Source organism: Pipistrellus kuhlii, unplaced genomic scaffold (assembly GCF_014108245.1).
Source record: "Pipistrellus kuhlii isolate mPipKuh1 unplaced genomic scaffold, mPipKuh1.p scaffold_m20_p_4, whole genome shotgun sequence".
Taxonomy (NCBI): Eukaryota; Metazoa; Chordata; class Mammalia; order Chiroptera; family Vespertilionidae; genus Pipistrellus; species Pipistrellus kuhlii.
The window spans coordinates 47726921-47742285 of record NW_023425540.1 but is presented as its reverse complement, the minus strand read 5'-3'; the positions used below and the strand labels follow the sequence as shown (position 1 = coordinate 47742285).

Genomic DNA, 15365 nt, shown 5'->3' with positions numbered 1-15365 from the left:
GATTGAAATTGACTTTACAAACCTTATTTTGACCATTAGTTTGTTTGGTTTTTTTTTTTTTTTTTACCTCTTTTCCTTACCAAACAAATTTTACACAGGAAGTGATATTCCATTTCTTTCTACTAATGAAAAAGTAGTTATCCCAAAGCAAGATGAAGGAAAAGGAATAGAGGGGCAGAAGTCTACAAGTTGAATAATCAGCTTCTAAATAATTGATACCTCCAGGACATCGACATTTGCTGTCAAATCCTTCTCCTTAGAAGCAGTAGAGCATTGTGGGAAGAGCACACTGGATTGGGAATCAGAAGACCTGGGTCTGCCACTCAGCAGAGGGTCGGCTTCCTCATTTGTACAATAAAGATGGCATGCCTTCCCAGCCTTCCTCTCAGGACTTTTTGCCTACAGTTCATTCTGTGCAATGTGATATACGATACTTGACAGGAAAAATTATGTTATTTACCTTTTGGTACATTATAAGTTTTCCAAAAAGCCTTTCTGAGTCATTATGATTTAAATATAGATTGATCATAAAGCCTGGCCCAAATAGATAATGAAAAATTGCATTTTGTGACATTGATGCTAATAGCATTGGCAAGATAACATTAATTTAGATAAAAGGTATGTAGATTTAAAGTGAAAAAAAATGATAGACAAGAATTGACATTTATAAAACCACTAGTTCGGAACAAGATTCTTCTAAATCTAGGGGCAAGCGGTTGTTAAAAATGGTTAACATTTAATAACTTAATTGTTTCAACTTCAGAGTTTGCAAAATCCACACTGCATGCTAATGCCATTTATTAGTAATAATGAATTTCTGTAAAGATCTGGGTTTTTTATCAGTAAAAATTTTAACTGCAACCCCTGTGTTTAACACTTAAGACTTCCTTCCAACAAACTCCTTCCTCCCCCCACCACACACATTCCTCTAAGGAACACCACCATCCTCTTTAACGGCTCAAAGAACATTTATTATACTGATTTATCTTGCATTATTAGTTCATAAAATCTCTGTGTGTTTTTTTTCAGAAATAATTTTAAATATGGAAAACATTAAGTTGATAATATTTGCATTTATATAGTACTTTGAGTTAAAATATTTTCACATATATTACATCACCTCTTTCCTACAGCCGACTTGTGAAATAAGCAGGTATTATATCTCCATTTTATAGGTAATAGACTAAAATAAAGGAGGATAACTGACAGGCTTCTGGTCCATACCACATTGTCTGCTTAGAGAAAGAACATGCATCAATTAGCTTTTGCTTTATAAAACAAAAACGCTCCAAATTAGTATTTTAAAGTGACTACCATTTATGTTGGGATGATTCTTTGGGTCAGCAATTTGGACCAAGCTCTGCTGGTGTTTCTTCTGTTCTCAGCAGGACTCACTCCTGAATCTCTAGTCAGCTTCTGGCCAGTTAGGCAGATTTACTTCTGGATGCTGTCTGCCTCTCATCTGGGGACATTAGGCAGCTGTGCTACATGGCTTTTGTCGTGCACCAGGCTAGCCTGGGCCTATTGACATGGTGGCTCAAGGTTCTAAGAGTGCAGAGGGCAAGGCCTATTGAGAAAGTGCTTTTAAGTCTCTGTGTTCATATCTGCTAATTTTCCCTTGGCCCAAACAAGCCATGTGCCCAGTCCCAGTATTGTTAGGGGAGAGCATTACAAAAGGCATGTATACAGGAAGACATAAACAAATTTTTATATAAATATAAAAATACTGAAAATGGCACTCATCACATCATCTTTTCCTGCTGTAGTTGGCATGGATTTTTTACCTTAGCTCTTATAATTGAAACAACCATTATCTATAGATTCTAGGGAGATATAACAAAAGTGATGAGTTGCAAAGAGGGCCAGAAGTATAATATGTAGTGTGAGCCAATATATTCCTGTTTATAATAACACCTGCTGCTCATTGAACATCTTCTAGGTGACAGGCACGAGGCTAATTCCATCTCAAATCTTCAAAGTCAATATTATAATTTCCATTTTCAAATGATAAACTAAGAGAAATCTTGTGACTTGCCCAAGGCCACCGAGCTAGTGACTAGAGAGCTTGGATGCAAACATGGGCCTGATGTAGACATCTATACTCCTTCCACTACCCCATTCTGCAGCAGCTCTTGAGGGATTCCATGGTCAGGGCTGGAGGTCCAAGGCAGATTGACAGAGAGCTTCTAACATCCAGGATAATGAGTAAAACTCTCAGTATCCATTTTCTAATGAAGGAAGTTATGTGTACTTATTACCATTTGACTAATACATCATGAAGATTTTATGCTATAGACTTCTAATTGTATATTGTAACATCTACCTCGTGATTTCAAAAAGAAAACCACCAAATTTTTGAAATAGTTTTAGTCTCTACTGAACAAGGATAACTAATGAAGATCTAGGTGTTTCATTTGGAATGGGGGCATGAGTTCCATTACAGTAAAATGTAGGTAGTGCTCTGTTTACTTAAAAGCATGGGTGGGGGGGGGAGGAGAGGAAAAGTGGGGAGAATAACAGAGGGGGAAAAAGAATGAATGCCATGGTGGTGGAGTCAAGGGAAATTAAGTACTGTACAAATGAGCAAGAGTCCTTATTACCTAACTTAACAATGAGAAAATTTAGAATCCTCAAGCTCTCTTTCCATGTCCCATGCAGGCAAAAAGGCGTCCTGAAAGTATTGAGTCAGGATAAATGCTAGGCATTTTATGGTTTTTATTATGGTCTATGGATGTCAGTGATTGTGTTTTAATTCTTTGATTTTTTTAGCCCATTATATCCCCCCACCCACCCACCCACCCAAATCTATGAAAAAGTATAATCAAGGACATCCTGCATTTTCTCTGAGCTGCCTTCTTTCTCTTGTGGCCCTAAGAGTTATCTTGGCTTTTTGTAAGAAAGAAAAGAGGATCAATATTAGTGCAGGTGGGGCCCAAGAAGAGAAGCTCTGTGTGGAGAAAATTAACTAAGCAAAGATCTTCTTTCTCTGAAAGCTCTTTATTAGGAGATCACCCACCCAGCCACTAATAAGTATGATAAACATCACTAATACTATAGTGAATGATTGCTCTTTTTCTTGGTGATTCTTAGCAATCTGAGTCTAGAGAACATATAATTTCTTAATTTGAACACCCAGTATTACGTACTACATAATAAGTGTTGAATAAATTCATTTTATTTTATTTTTTTTATAAATTATCAATTTTATTGATTTTGTACAGAGAGGAAGGGAGAGAGATAGAGAGTTAGAAACATCGATGAGAGAGAGTCATCGATCAGCTGCCTCTTGCACACCCCCCACTGGGGATGTGCCCGCAACCAAGGTACATGCCCTTGACCAGAATCGAACCCAGGACCCTTCAGTCTCCAAGCCGACGCGTCTATCCACTGAGCCAAACCGATCTCAGCAATTCATTTTATTTTTAACATATGAACTTTTGAAGTCTGCAGCTGGATATTCAGAAAGAAAAATGTCTTTGTATTTAGAACTTATTCTAATACCATGTGTGTATGTACATATGTATTATGTTTTTGTTCCTGTCCCACTGTCACCTCTTCTGACTCAACTATCAGCTTGTTTTCTATGTTTATGGGTCTACTTCTATTTTGTGTATTCATTTATTTTGTTTTTCAGACTCCACATGAGAGATCATGCTGTATTTGTCTTTGTCTGACTTTATTTTATTTAGCATAATACCCTCTAGATCGACCCATGTTGTTGCCAATTACTAGATTTCATTCTTTTTATTGCTGAATATTATTCTTCTGTATATGTATGCCACATATTCTTTGTCCATTCATCAACTGATGGACATCCAGGTTGCTGCCATATCTTGGCTATTACTATTAATGCTGCAATGAACATGGGGTGGGGGTGGGGTGCATGCATCTTTGCAAATTAGTGTTCTGTTTTCTTTATATGTATACCCAGAAGTAGACTTGTTGGGTCATAAGGCAGCTCTATTTTTGTTTTCTTTTTAGGAATCTCAATTACATAATAGATGGGGGGGGGGGGTGATATTATATGTAATCTGTATTACAAAATGGCTGCACTAATGTATAGTCTTCTCCCATTCAGTAGGTTGTCTTTTCATTTTAATGGTTCCCTTCACTGTGGAAAACTTTTAGTTTGATTTAGTCTCATTTGTTTTTTCTTTTGTTTTCCTTGCTTGAGGAGAGATATCCAGAAAGATGTTGCTAATGTCAGAGTTTGCTGCCTAGGTTTTCTTCTATCATTTTAGGTTTAACATTTAAATCTTTAATCCATATAGAATTTATTTTTGTATATCATGAAAGAAATGATCAAGTTTCTTCTTTTTTTTTTCAATTATGTGTCTAGTTTTCCTATCACCACTTAGTGAAAAGACTATCATCTTTATCTCATTGTGTATCCTTGTATCCTTTGTCATAAATTAATTGACTATGTAAGCGAGGATTTATTTCTGGGTTCTATTCCCTTGGTCTGTGTATTTGTTTTTTGTCAATACCATACTATAATAGTTATTATAGTTTTGAAGTATAGTTGATATCAGGTTGAATGATATCTCCCATTCTGTTCTTTCTCAAGATTTCTTTGGCTATTTGGGGTCTTTTATAGTTCCATCTACATTATAGGATTAATTCTAATTCTGAGAAGAATACTATTAGTGTTTTAATAAGTGTTGCTGAATCTGTATATTCAGATAATAAGGACATTTTTAACAATATTAATCTTTCCAATCCATTAGCTAGGTTTATTCTTCCATTTGATTGTATCTTAACTTCATTTCCTTTATGTATCATAGTTTTCAGAGTATAAGCTTGTTTTTAAAAAGGATATTTTCAACATTACGGGCTCCCTGCTAAACAGTGGATTCTTAAAAAACACACAATAGGAAAAGAAACTATTTTTGCACTGCCAGTTCCATAAAACTAAAGCTGTTTCTTCCTTTGGCTCTGTCTTAGGGTTCTGGTGCTCATGTTGTGAGGGCATATCAATAACCACAGGTTTTCATGAGAAGTGTGTCTGTTCTGAGTGCTATATTTTAAGAAAGCTACTGATGTATTGATTTGGAAGTGATGAGAAGACATCTGCCATGTGGAATGTCAGAAACTACACTTGTAACTGGTAGTTGAAGCAACTAGTTGAACCTGGAGAAGAAAATAACATGACAAATCGTTTGGTTTCTTATAGGATTATCATATAGAAAATTATCCTATGCACATCTAGCCTACATCTAACACCAATACAAGGAAGTTTATTCTGAGCAACAACGAGTCTCTAACACGAATGAGTAGATATTACAAGTGGATATATATATATATTTTCAGGTTAAAAACTATTAGAATTGGCAATACTTAACAATGGAATCATATGAGGCCAAAACACACTGAGTCAAGTGAATGTCCCCAGAAAAAACAACCATGTAGGAAAGACTGTGGTCAGACTGTAATACACAAGACAGTTTCTGACTGCATTAAAAGGATAGGAGAATCTTTATGTGCCTCAGAGAGAAATTTGTTAGTGGCATTCCAGGTTGTAATTCTTTACATATTTTCTTGAAGTCACTTGATTTTATACAGTGACTCTACAGCACATTTACTATTGCAAATAATTAAGAAGACTTGGAAACCCAGGATCCATTTAGTCATTAATTCAGCAAACATATTTATTGAGCACCCATTGTGCCTTAAGCACTGCTGTTCTAGGCTCTGGGGATAGAACTGAAATGAAAATGTATTAATCCCTACCCATAAGAGTTTATCTTCTAGTGATTACCTAAGAATTATAGATAAATGTATAAAGAATTAGTAGGAATTCTAACCATCAATAATTTCTCTTTACATGTGTTGATGACTGCAAAATTTACCTTAATTCATTACCTGAATAAATATTTCTTTAAAAATACACTTTAATAGAATTGTAGTCATCAAGTATAATTATACTAGAGGCCCAGTGCATGAAATTTGTGCACTGGAGGGGGGCTCCCTCAGCCTGGCCTGCACCCTCTCACAGTCGAGGACCCCTCAGGGGATGTCCATCTGCCTACTTGTTCCTTACCAGAGTAAGCCAACAGTTGGAAATCCCTCTTGCAGTCCAGGATCCCTTGCTCCTTACTGCCTGCCTGCTTGCTGTACCTTACCACTCGACTCGCTGCTCCTTAGTGCTGCCCTGGAGGCAGGAGAGGCTCCTGCCACCACCACAGTGTTCATCAGCCATGAGCCCTATCTTTCTATGTAGTTGTCTGTGGGCCAGCTGCTCTCTGCCTTCTCATTTAGGGCAAGCAGCATGTGAGGGCAGAGCATGCTAATCTTCTCCAGAGAGCCCATAATATGCTGGGGAGACTTGGCCATGCAGAGGTGATGGGGTGACCCAGCATGTGCTCTGCATATTAGACCCAGCCCAGCCGGGGTAGGCAGAAGTCAGCGTGGGTAGCCAGGGCTCTTCCTCCCAGTGTTGGCAGTACCAACACACAAATCCCTTCTGACTCTCCAGGATGCTAAAGTCTGCGGCTATGTTCATGTCAGAGAGAGGGCGCCCCAAGGCTTTTGGGGAAGCCGCAGAACCTCTGGATGCATCAGTGACACTGAGGCTGAATTTAGCAGCCAAATAAGGCAGAGACTGAAGACACATGGACACTGCCAGCACCTTGTGCTGTGAGTTATCACATTTGTTATTAAGGTTCAGAACACTGAAGATGTCCTTGGTGTTCTGTTGAGAAACTTGAACTCCCTCTGTGGTCACACAACTATCACACACCAGACAGTCACTCAGCAATATCTTGACATTGGCATTGATTGAAGTCTGAGGTCCAGGAGGAGGGACCAAGTGGTCTGCCTTCTGCCTGCCCACTCACCAGTCACTGCTGCCATGGATTCATCAGAACCTGAGGAACCCCAGTTCCTCCTTAAGCCATCCCCTGATCAATGGAGCCTGCTATTCAGTCATCCACCTGGTCGTTTAGGTTGTGACGGGCCCTGGGTTTTTTATATTAGGAACATCTTTATAAATATTGTATCAATTTCAGAAATTAAAGGGAAATATTTCTTTCTCTGGAAATCTTTTTACTTTTCTGGTGAAAGCAAAGATATGGCTCATGTTTGATATACTGATATATTTGAGATTTTTTTTTATTATTATTCAGGAACTTGAATCTATAGTTACCATGTAATTCTGTCCAAAACTTATTTCTTGGGCTACTAAACCATTACTTATGCTTTTGGTGTCTATCTGGCTCATGAATATCAAATAATTCAGTAAAATATATAATTTTCAAAATTTAATGTCACATTTGAAAAACCCTGATGATACAGTAATATCATAAAGTCACTTTAAACATTGAAGAAGGTATGTTAGAGGTGGCTAGATCTATAGACTTCTGTTTAAAAATGAAAACAATGAGGTTGAATGGCTTTCTAAGGCTCGGAACCTGTCTTCTGACCTTTAGGGGTCTGCCCCTCCACATCTCCACATAGGCTCATTTTCTCTGCCATTCGAATAGACTGTGGACTTGGCTGAGGTTTATTAAGAAAACTGCAAGTGGCCTATGCTGTTATTCCCGACACTAGTGTTCTCAGAGTAAAGTTCCTCCCCCTTCAGATCTATCAAATGCAAGATGTCTGTGTTACCATCTGGCTCAAGTTCTCAGTTCTGCTATGGTACAGCTATATCCTAGCAGGCAGATGACTTTCTAGTTTTCACTATTAAAATATGCATTACCTAGGGATCTTAGTCAATAATTAACTTTCTGAGTTTTGTAAGGTATTGATCTCATTACACAATGATGAGTTTTGAGCACTTACTGGATGCTAAGCAATGTGTAAAATCCTCAAAATGTTTCAGCTCCTTAATTTTGACGACCTCTCCGGTAGATACTCTTGTCATCCCCATTTTACAGAGGAAGAAACTAAAGGTGAAATCTACATGGCACCAAAAGGTATAAAGCTAGTTATCAGGAGTAGAATCTAGCTCTCAACTACCATCTGACTTAACATGACTAATTTAGCCGCAGCTGCAGCAGACCCAGAAAATGTCACTGATCTGTCCCCCATTGTAAGAACCTGGTGGGGATGTAGGAGAGTAGCACTTTATTTGCAATGCAAATATTCTTAGAATGGCTCCTTCTGCCCACCTAGGTGAGTTCTTAATCTAAGGTCTCATAATTAAAAAAAAATCATTTATATATTTAAAGAAGTAGGTAGTTTTAAAATATAATAGAAATAGATATTTTAAAAGTTTCTTTGGCAAAAGTATTCTTTTTTTCAAAGAGCTTTTTGATTTCTATGGTAATGCTGAATGGTAAGCCAACCCTTTTTTATACTTGTTGGTAGAGGTGCTTTTATTCATAATGTGAAATCTTTGAGGCTCTCTTGTATAGACTTGGTATTTTCATCTGTCTATTATGCTTGTGACATTGTATTATCCAAGTGAGATTTTTTTTAAAAAAAAGTTCCTGATATTAAATAGAAATTCTTTCTTTATTATTAAGGCAGCTAGACCAGCTATTTCTGACAATGCAGTAAGACTCATTTTGCTCATTTTTTTTCCTTAATTTTGTTCTACCTAACAATAATTTCACTGAAGGAGAAAAATTAAAATTGCCTCATGGACAATGTAATGATATCTGTTTTTTCTTCATAGAAATGAAACAAAGTGAAACTCTTACCTGTGGCTTTCCAGAGGTCACCTGTGCTTTAGAAATATGCCTACCAAGTTTTAAGGCTTTGTTTTTAAGATAAATCTTTCCGTTCTGAAACATTTTGTTTGAGATTGCTTTTTGTTTTTTTTTTAAATGGAGTATTGATAAGAGTCCATTTAATGAAATTTGGAGCTGTCTCATCTTTTTTTCTCTCTTCTCTCTCCTCCAGCTTTTCCTCTTTGTTGTGTGGAACTTTGAGCTCTACATGATACCGCTGGTGTTGTTGTTACTATTGACATGGAACTACTTCTTGATAATATCAGGGAAAGAGAACAGGCAACGTGATACAGTAAGTCTCTATTTTCTTAATTTGTGGTTTTGTTCTTGTCAGAGAGACTAGGAATAAGATTAACACTGAGTTTGGTTTTACAAACCAGAAATTCTGTCCATAAATACTCAGGTTTGGAGAAAAGTTTTTATCAGTTCAGAACTAACAACTCTTTGGTTCTAACACAGTAGAAAGTATTCACTATTTCAACATTACTCATCCGGGTAGGAACAAAAGTCAGGAGCACACCAAAGGATGAGCTATGATTTTTAACTATGATTGGGTTCTTCCAAATGATTATTTCTTTCATTCTCTTTGTTGTTGTTTTTTTGTCTTAATTAATTTTGAATTAAGACATAATATCACAAAATTAGTAGTGAACAGACCAAATGAAATGTATTTAATTTAAGGCATTTCTCTGTTGTCTGTCATTGAAACAAAGATAGGATTGACGATGGTTGTTGGCCTGGAAAAATACGTAAAGCACCTAAATTCAATATACATTCACAGAACTATAGAAAACATACTTCTCTGTGTCAGGTGTATCGGGATACCTGCTCAAAGATAAAGAATTTTCACTTAACTTTCACTGAACTCTTTCCCTCTCTGGCATTTTTTAAAGTTTTTAGGATGTGTGAGGCCACTGTCTCATTCTGGAAAAGAGTTGTAGCTGAGAAGCAGAAGCTAGCCACATGATTACATTTGTTCTTCTGCCAACCTTCTTATCTCAGTCGCTATACCCTTAGCAATCATACAACTTCAAAAAGCTTTCTCATATGTAAATAAAGGGGCAAGGGGTGTGTTACTTCTCCAAATAGGACATTTGTAATTTAATAACTCCATAGACAACTATTGATAAGAATTTACAGTTTTGTAAAACATGAGAAAACTTGGTAGTTATATGTCCTCACCAGTTTACATATATATTTAGTTGCCATTAAGGGTCACCATTTGATTTATAATCAGGACTTTTTGCCAACTACTGTGTCTATAATAATGCAGAAATACTTATTTGATCATCAGCTTAATAGCATTATGTGATATCTATCTACCCTGTTTCCCCCAAAATAAGACAGTGTCTTATATTAATTTTTTCTCCCAAAGTTGCACTAGGCCTTATTTTCAGGGGATGTCTTCTTTCCATGCACTAGGTCTTATTTTCGGAGGATGTCTTATTTTCGGGGAAACACGGTATCTAAAAGCCTAAATGACCTTTATGAACAGATGACCAGCCAGTAGCTATGACATGCACTGACCACCAGGGGCTGACAGTTAATGCAGGAGCTGCCCCCTGGTGGACAGTGCATTCCCACAGCCAATCTCCTGCAGTCCCTCCCTGCTACCAGTTGGCCCTAGTCTGCTTGATTGCTGACCAGGCCAAGGGAACCTATCTATGCACAAATTTGTGCACTGAGCCTCTAATGTTATTATAATAGCAGCATAACGGTTGCAAAGAGATACTTGTGACATAAAAGAATTTTCATTTTAAATAACACCAGCAAAGCATACTATAAATTGTAACACAAGCAAAACACATTTCAAGTGATAACAGAAGCAAAATGTACTCTTTAAAATAATTTTCTTTATCAAAATAAATGAAAAATCCTGATGCACAACCATCAAGTGCATGACCAAGTCCAACAACACCATTGTCTGTATCTCTCGCTAGATTATAAATGTCAGGGAGGACAGTCTGTTCATCTTTGTACTTGCCACTGTCTCTAGCACGTGTTTTGCAAATTAGAGATGCTCAAACATTTTTTATAAGGTTTAACAAACTAAGTGTGAGGCTGCTAATAGAGATTTTAATGGGTAGATAGCATCAACAGACAAGAAGTTGTTGTTATTGGCAAGGATTTTATGGATATATTTTTAAAATTGCATACTGAGAGACAAGCTCTGAATGCCATAAACATTGAGGACTCAGGTACTTTTGTCAATTAATACGGAATGTTTTCTTTAAGAAAATAGGACTGTCTCAGACAATTGCTTTCTTGTCCCATTTATTTCTGGGAGATTGTTGAGGGAGAAGAATATCTACTTTTCATTCAGTTGCCTTGAGACAAGTTTGCAAATAAGATTATTTGCAAATAGGAAAATGTGGCAATTGAGTTTCAGTTTCCTAATCCTATAAGAGGGCTTATCTTCAATATGTAGTCATTAGTTTACTTTAGGTATTCTTAGTGAAAATTTCAGAAACTATAGACTTTTCTTGTTATCTTCTCTTGAATATACCTGCTCAAGCTGAAAAAGGTTCACTTCTAAAGGGGAAATAATAACATATAATGTATCCTCTTGTACTAAAAATTCCCTAAGAATTTTTATAAAGCTACTGAGACTTTATATATTATGTAAAATTTTCTACTGCCTTTCTCCCCCCAAAAAAATATAACTCCAAAATAGTATTTGTCAAATCTCTCCTTTTAGGCACATTTCTAACAGACTCCCCCTTTAAGCCATGGACAACATTTTATTCCCACCCAGCACAGCCCACTGCAAAACACTGAATAGTCTAACTTTCATGGAATGCCAACTACACCCCATAACTCCCAGTAATTGCCTTTTATTTGCCCCAAACACACATTTCCACATATTCTGTTCTTTCAAGGCACCAGAGCAGCAATCACAGCGTTTCATTCAGCTTCTCATTCACCGGCTCAGTTGAGACCTTATGTAACTCTTAAATCCAATTTGTCTAATTATGTGTTTCTGCCATACCCAGCTGTGCATTTGAGCTGGTTGCTCCTTTTGAAAAGAAACCTGGATTATACTTTGCTGGTTGCAGATTTTATACACACACATATATGTGCACATACACATATGCATACACACATAAACACACACACACATTCATGTACATATTCATACATATTCATACATATGTAAATTAAGGAAAAGCGTTTGTAGGGTTGCCATGCTGTGCTTAAAAGAACCTATAGCACAATGCATAGCCCTGGTAGAAGAGTATTTTGCCCTAAGTCCTTATTGGTATTCCAAAACAATGCAGACATTTTTCACCTTGTGTGAGATTTTTAGGGAATATCTGAAGTGTATTAGTCATAGTGTTGGCTGGTTCCAAACTATGCAACTTTCTATTGGGGAGGTGGAGGGAGGAGGCGGTAGAGAGAACGAGAATATAAATGAATTATAAATGAATTTTCTGTCATGAAAAACAAAATTGTCTGTACATTCAGCTAAAAAAATTCAATTAGGGTGAAAATTGGAAAAATATATAAATCAAAATGACCTTCTGGTTTGTATAGCAAAGAGAGAAAAGAAAATATTTCATATGTAAGAAGTTGAAAAGAGCCCTCCCTTGAGAGAGGAGAATCCAGTGTCCGGGAATGAATGAAATGGGTTAGCCAATCAGAGAGGGGTGTATTGCACCCCCTACGAGATGGGTATCATTATCACTGCTTTACATCCAGGGGAGCAGAGCAGAGAGGTTAAATAGCTTAGCCAAAGGCACACAGAAAGTGAGAGAGCGGGTATTAGAACCTGTCAGTCTGTGTGACGTGTGTACTGTACTCCTTACCACCAGTCAGTCACATCTCCTCTTGGGGCTGTGGTTTGGTACATCCTGTCTCCCTGGGCACCTTTAGAGCAGGTTTCTCACTTGAGTTAAAGAAAATCACTTATTCTACCTCTAAGCAGACAGATTGAAGGAAAACCTTTATTTTCCTCACTCCACCACCCCATATCCTTCTTACCTTCTATACAGCGAAACGGGGCAGATATTTGTAAAGCAACTTTTATGTATCAGGTTTTCTACTAAGCTTTTTAGAGACATCTCTCTATTTCTGTTTGTCTTTAAATTTTATTTTTAAATGTATTTTTTATTTTATTCATCACCATTTATCCCTTCTATGCCCCCTTCCACCTGCATCTACCACCCACCCTGCAATAACCACACTATGAGACATCATGTCTTTTTATTCATTACAAGAAGTGGATAAAGTAAATGATTCTAAGTGTTTTTATCTTCATTTTACAAATGAAGAAATCAAAGACAATGAAGAATGAACTCCACAGAGTAAGTGGAATATGAATCCAGCAATGTCATGTTCTGAAAGCCTGGCTATTTCCATGGCACATGCTTGGGCCTGACTTTCCCAAGGGATCACTTTCTAAGTGTCCAGACCCTTACATGGAATCCCCGGGTTTCTTGGAATTCCTTTTTATGAGGTACCCAGTGACCTCTCAAGAGCGAGTGCTGATTATCTGTTTGATCCCAGGTGACCCCAATAACTTCGAAAACATTCATGGCCTGGAGGCCTACCTTCCATCCCTCCCACTGATCATGGGAGGAGTAATTAAAGCTGAATCTTCATATGAGTAAAGAAAGTCTTTGAATATCTCTGACGTACAAACATTTTTTAATAGCACTTTTAAATTACACTTCAAAGAAACATTCATTTTTAACTATTATGATATTCCTCCCACATAATCTGAGTTGCCTAATCAATGAAGACATTAAAACTGAAGAGTAGGGCAGATCAATGAAATGATTTCTGACTCAGGATCTGACTGTGACACAAACTGAGCCAAAGTCTGCTTTGCTGAAGTACTTAGTAAATACTGAAGGGTTTGCTAGCGCCCTCACATGGCAAAGACCATGGTGCTGCTTTTCTCTGCTTGAGTATTATTTTTTGTTGGATCCGTTCCAATCAGGCCCAGAGCACTGATCTCTAGAAATGCATACAACTTCTAAGAAGTGAATTTTTTTCTTTTTTATATTTAAATATATTAATTTAAGTATATTAGGGTAACATTGGTTAATACTATTTTGTAAGTTTCAGGTGTACAATTCTAATCCAACATCTGTATATTGCTCATCTTTGCTAGGCTCACCAGCAAAGACTCTAATCCTCTTCCACCACCATATATTTAAACCCCTTTGCCTTATCAATCTCCCCTTCCCTTCCAGTAACCACCATACTGTTGTATGTATCTTTAAGGGTTGTATTTGTTTGTTGCTTTCTGTTTTATATCCTACGTATGAGTGTAATAATATTTTTCTTGTCCTATTTCACTTAACATGATACTCTCAAGATGCATCCATGTTGTGGCAAATGGCAATATTTTGTCTTTTTTATGACTAATTAGTATTTCATTGTATATATGCACCACATTTTACTCAGTCATCCACTAAAGGATACTTAAGCTGTTGCCATGTCTTGGCTATTGTAAATAACGCTGCAATGAACATAAGGTACATATATCTTTACAACAAGTATTTTCAAATTTTTCTAGTAGACACCCAAAAGAGGGGTTGCTCAGCCATGTGCCTACTGTATTCTTAAATTTTGAGGAACCTCCATACTGTTTTCCATAGAAGCTGTACCAATTTATATTCCCACTGGCCATGTATAGGGTTTCCCTTTTCTCAACAGTCCCTCCAGCATTTGTTATTTCCATCCTATCGACAGTGACCATTTTAATAGATGTAAGATGGTATATTATTGAGGTATTGATTTGCATTTCCCCTGCAGCCATGTATCTGTATGTCTTAGGCAAAGTATCTGTTCAGGTCCTCCATCCACTTTTTAATTAGATTGTTTTTTGTTGTTGTTGTTGAGTAGTATGAGTTCTTTGTATATTTTGGATATTAGCCTTTTATTGGAGGTTTTGTTTGTAAATATCTTCTCTAACTAGGTTGATCATCTTTTTATTTTGTTAATGGTTTATTTTGCTGTGCAAAAGCACAGTTTGTTGTGGTCATAGTCATTCATTTTTTGTTTTAATTCCTTTGCATTTGGGATCGTGTTCACAAAAATCGCTCTGAGAACAAGGTCCATAAATTTAATGCCTTTTTCTGCTATGTATTTGTTTTCATGTCTTATTTCAAGTCCTTAATCTATTTTTAAAAATATATATTTTATTGATTTCTTACAGAGAGGAAGGGAGAGAGATAGAGAGCTAGAAACGTCGATGGAAGAGAAACATTGACCAGCTGCCTCTTGCACACCCCCTACCGGGGATGTGCCCGCAACCGATGTACATGCCCTTGACCGGAATCGAACCTGGAACTTTTTAGTCCACAGACCGACGCTCTACCACTGAGCCAAACCGGTTTCGACAAGTCCTTAATCTATTTTGAGTTCATTTTTGTATACAGAGTTAGATAGCAGTGTAGTTTCAATATTTTTTTTTATTTTTTGTATATGGCTTTCCAATTTTTCGAATGCCATTTATTAAAAAGGATTTTCTTTCTCTGTTGTATAATTTTGGTTCCTTTGTTGAAGATTAGTTGCCCATGTATGTATAGGTTTATTTCTGGACTTTCAATTCTATTCCATTGGTCTGTTTACCAGTTTTTCTGCCAGTACCATACTGTTTTCATTATTGTAGCTTTGAATTCAGGGAGTGTGATACCTCTGGTTTTGTTCTTTTTTCTCAGGACTGCTATGGATATTCAG

The 15365-nt window shown here is 36.9% G+C and overlaps 1 protein-coding gene across 20 annotated transcripts in view; it reads left to right on the top strand.

Annotated features, from left to right (window-relative positions):
* MCTP1 (multiple C2 and transmembrane domain containing 1) overlaps window positions 1-15365 on the top strand; it is a 422741-nt gene that overhangs the window by 325315 nt on the left and 82061 nt on the right. For 16 of the 20 annotated variants that reach the window (XM_045571756.1, XM_045571743.1, XM_045571739.1 and 13 more), the window contains one exon: window positions 8848-8967. The exons of the other annotated variants lie outside the window; for them this stretch is intronic. In XM_045571756.1, coding sequence (XP_045427712.1) covers window positions 8848-8967 — 120 coding nt within the window. The remainder of the gene's footprint in view (window positions 1-8847; window positions 8968-15365) is intronic. 20 annotated transcript variants of the gene reach the window in all.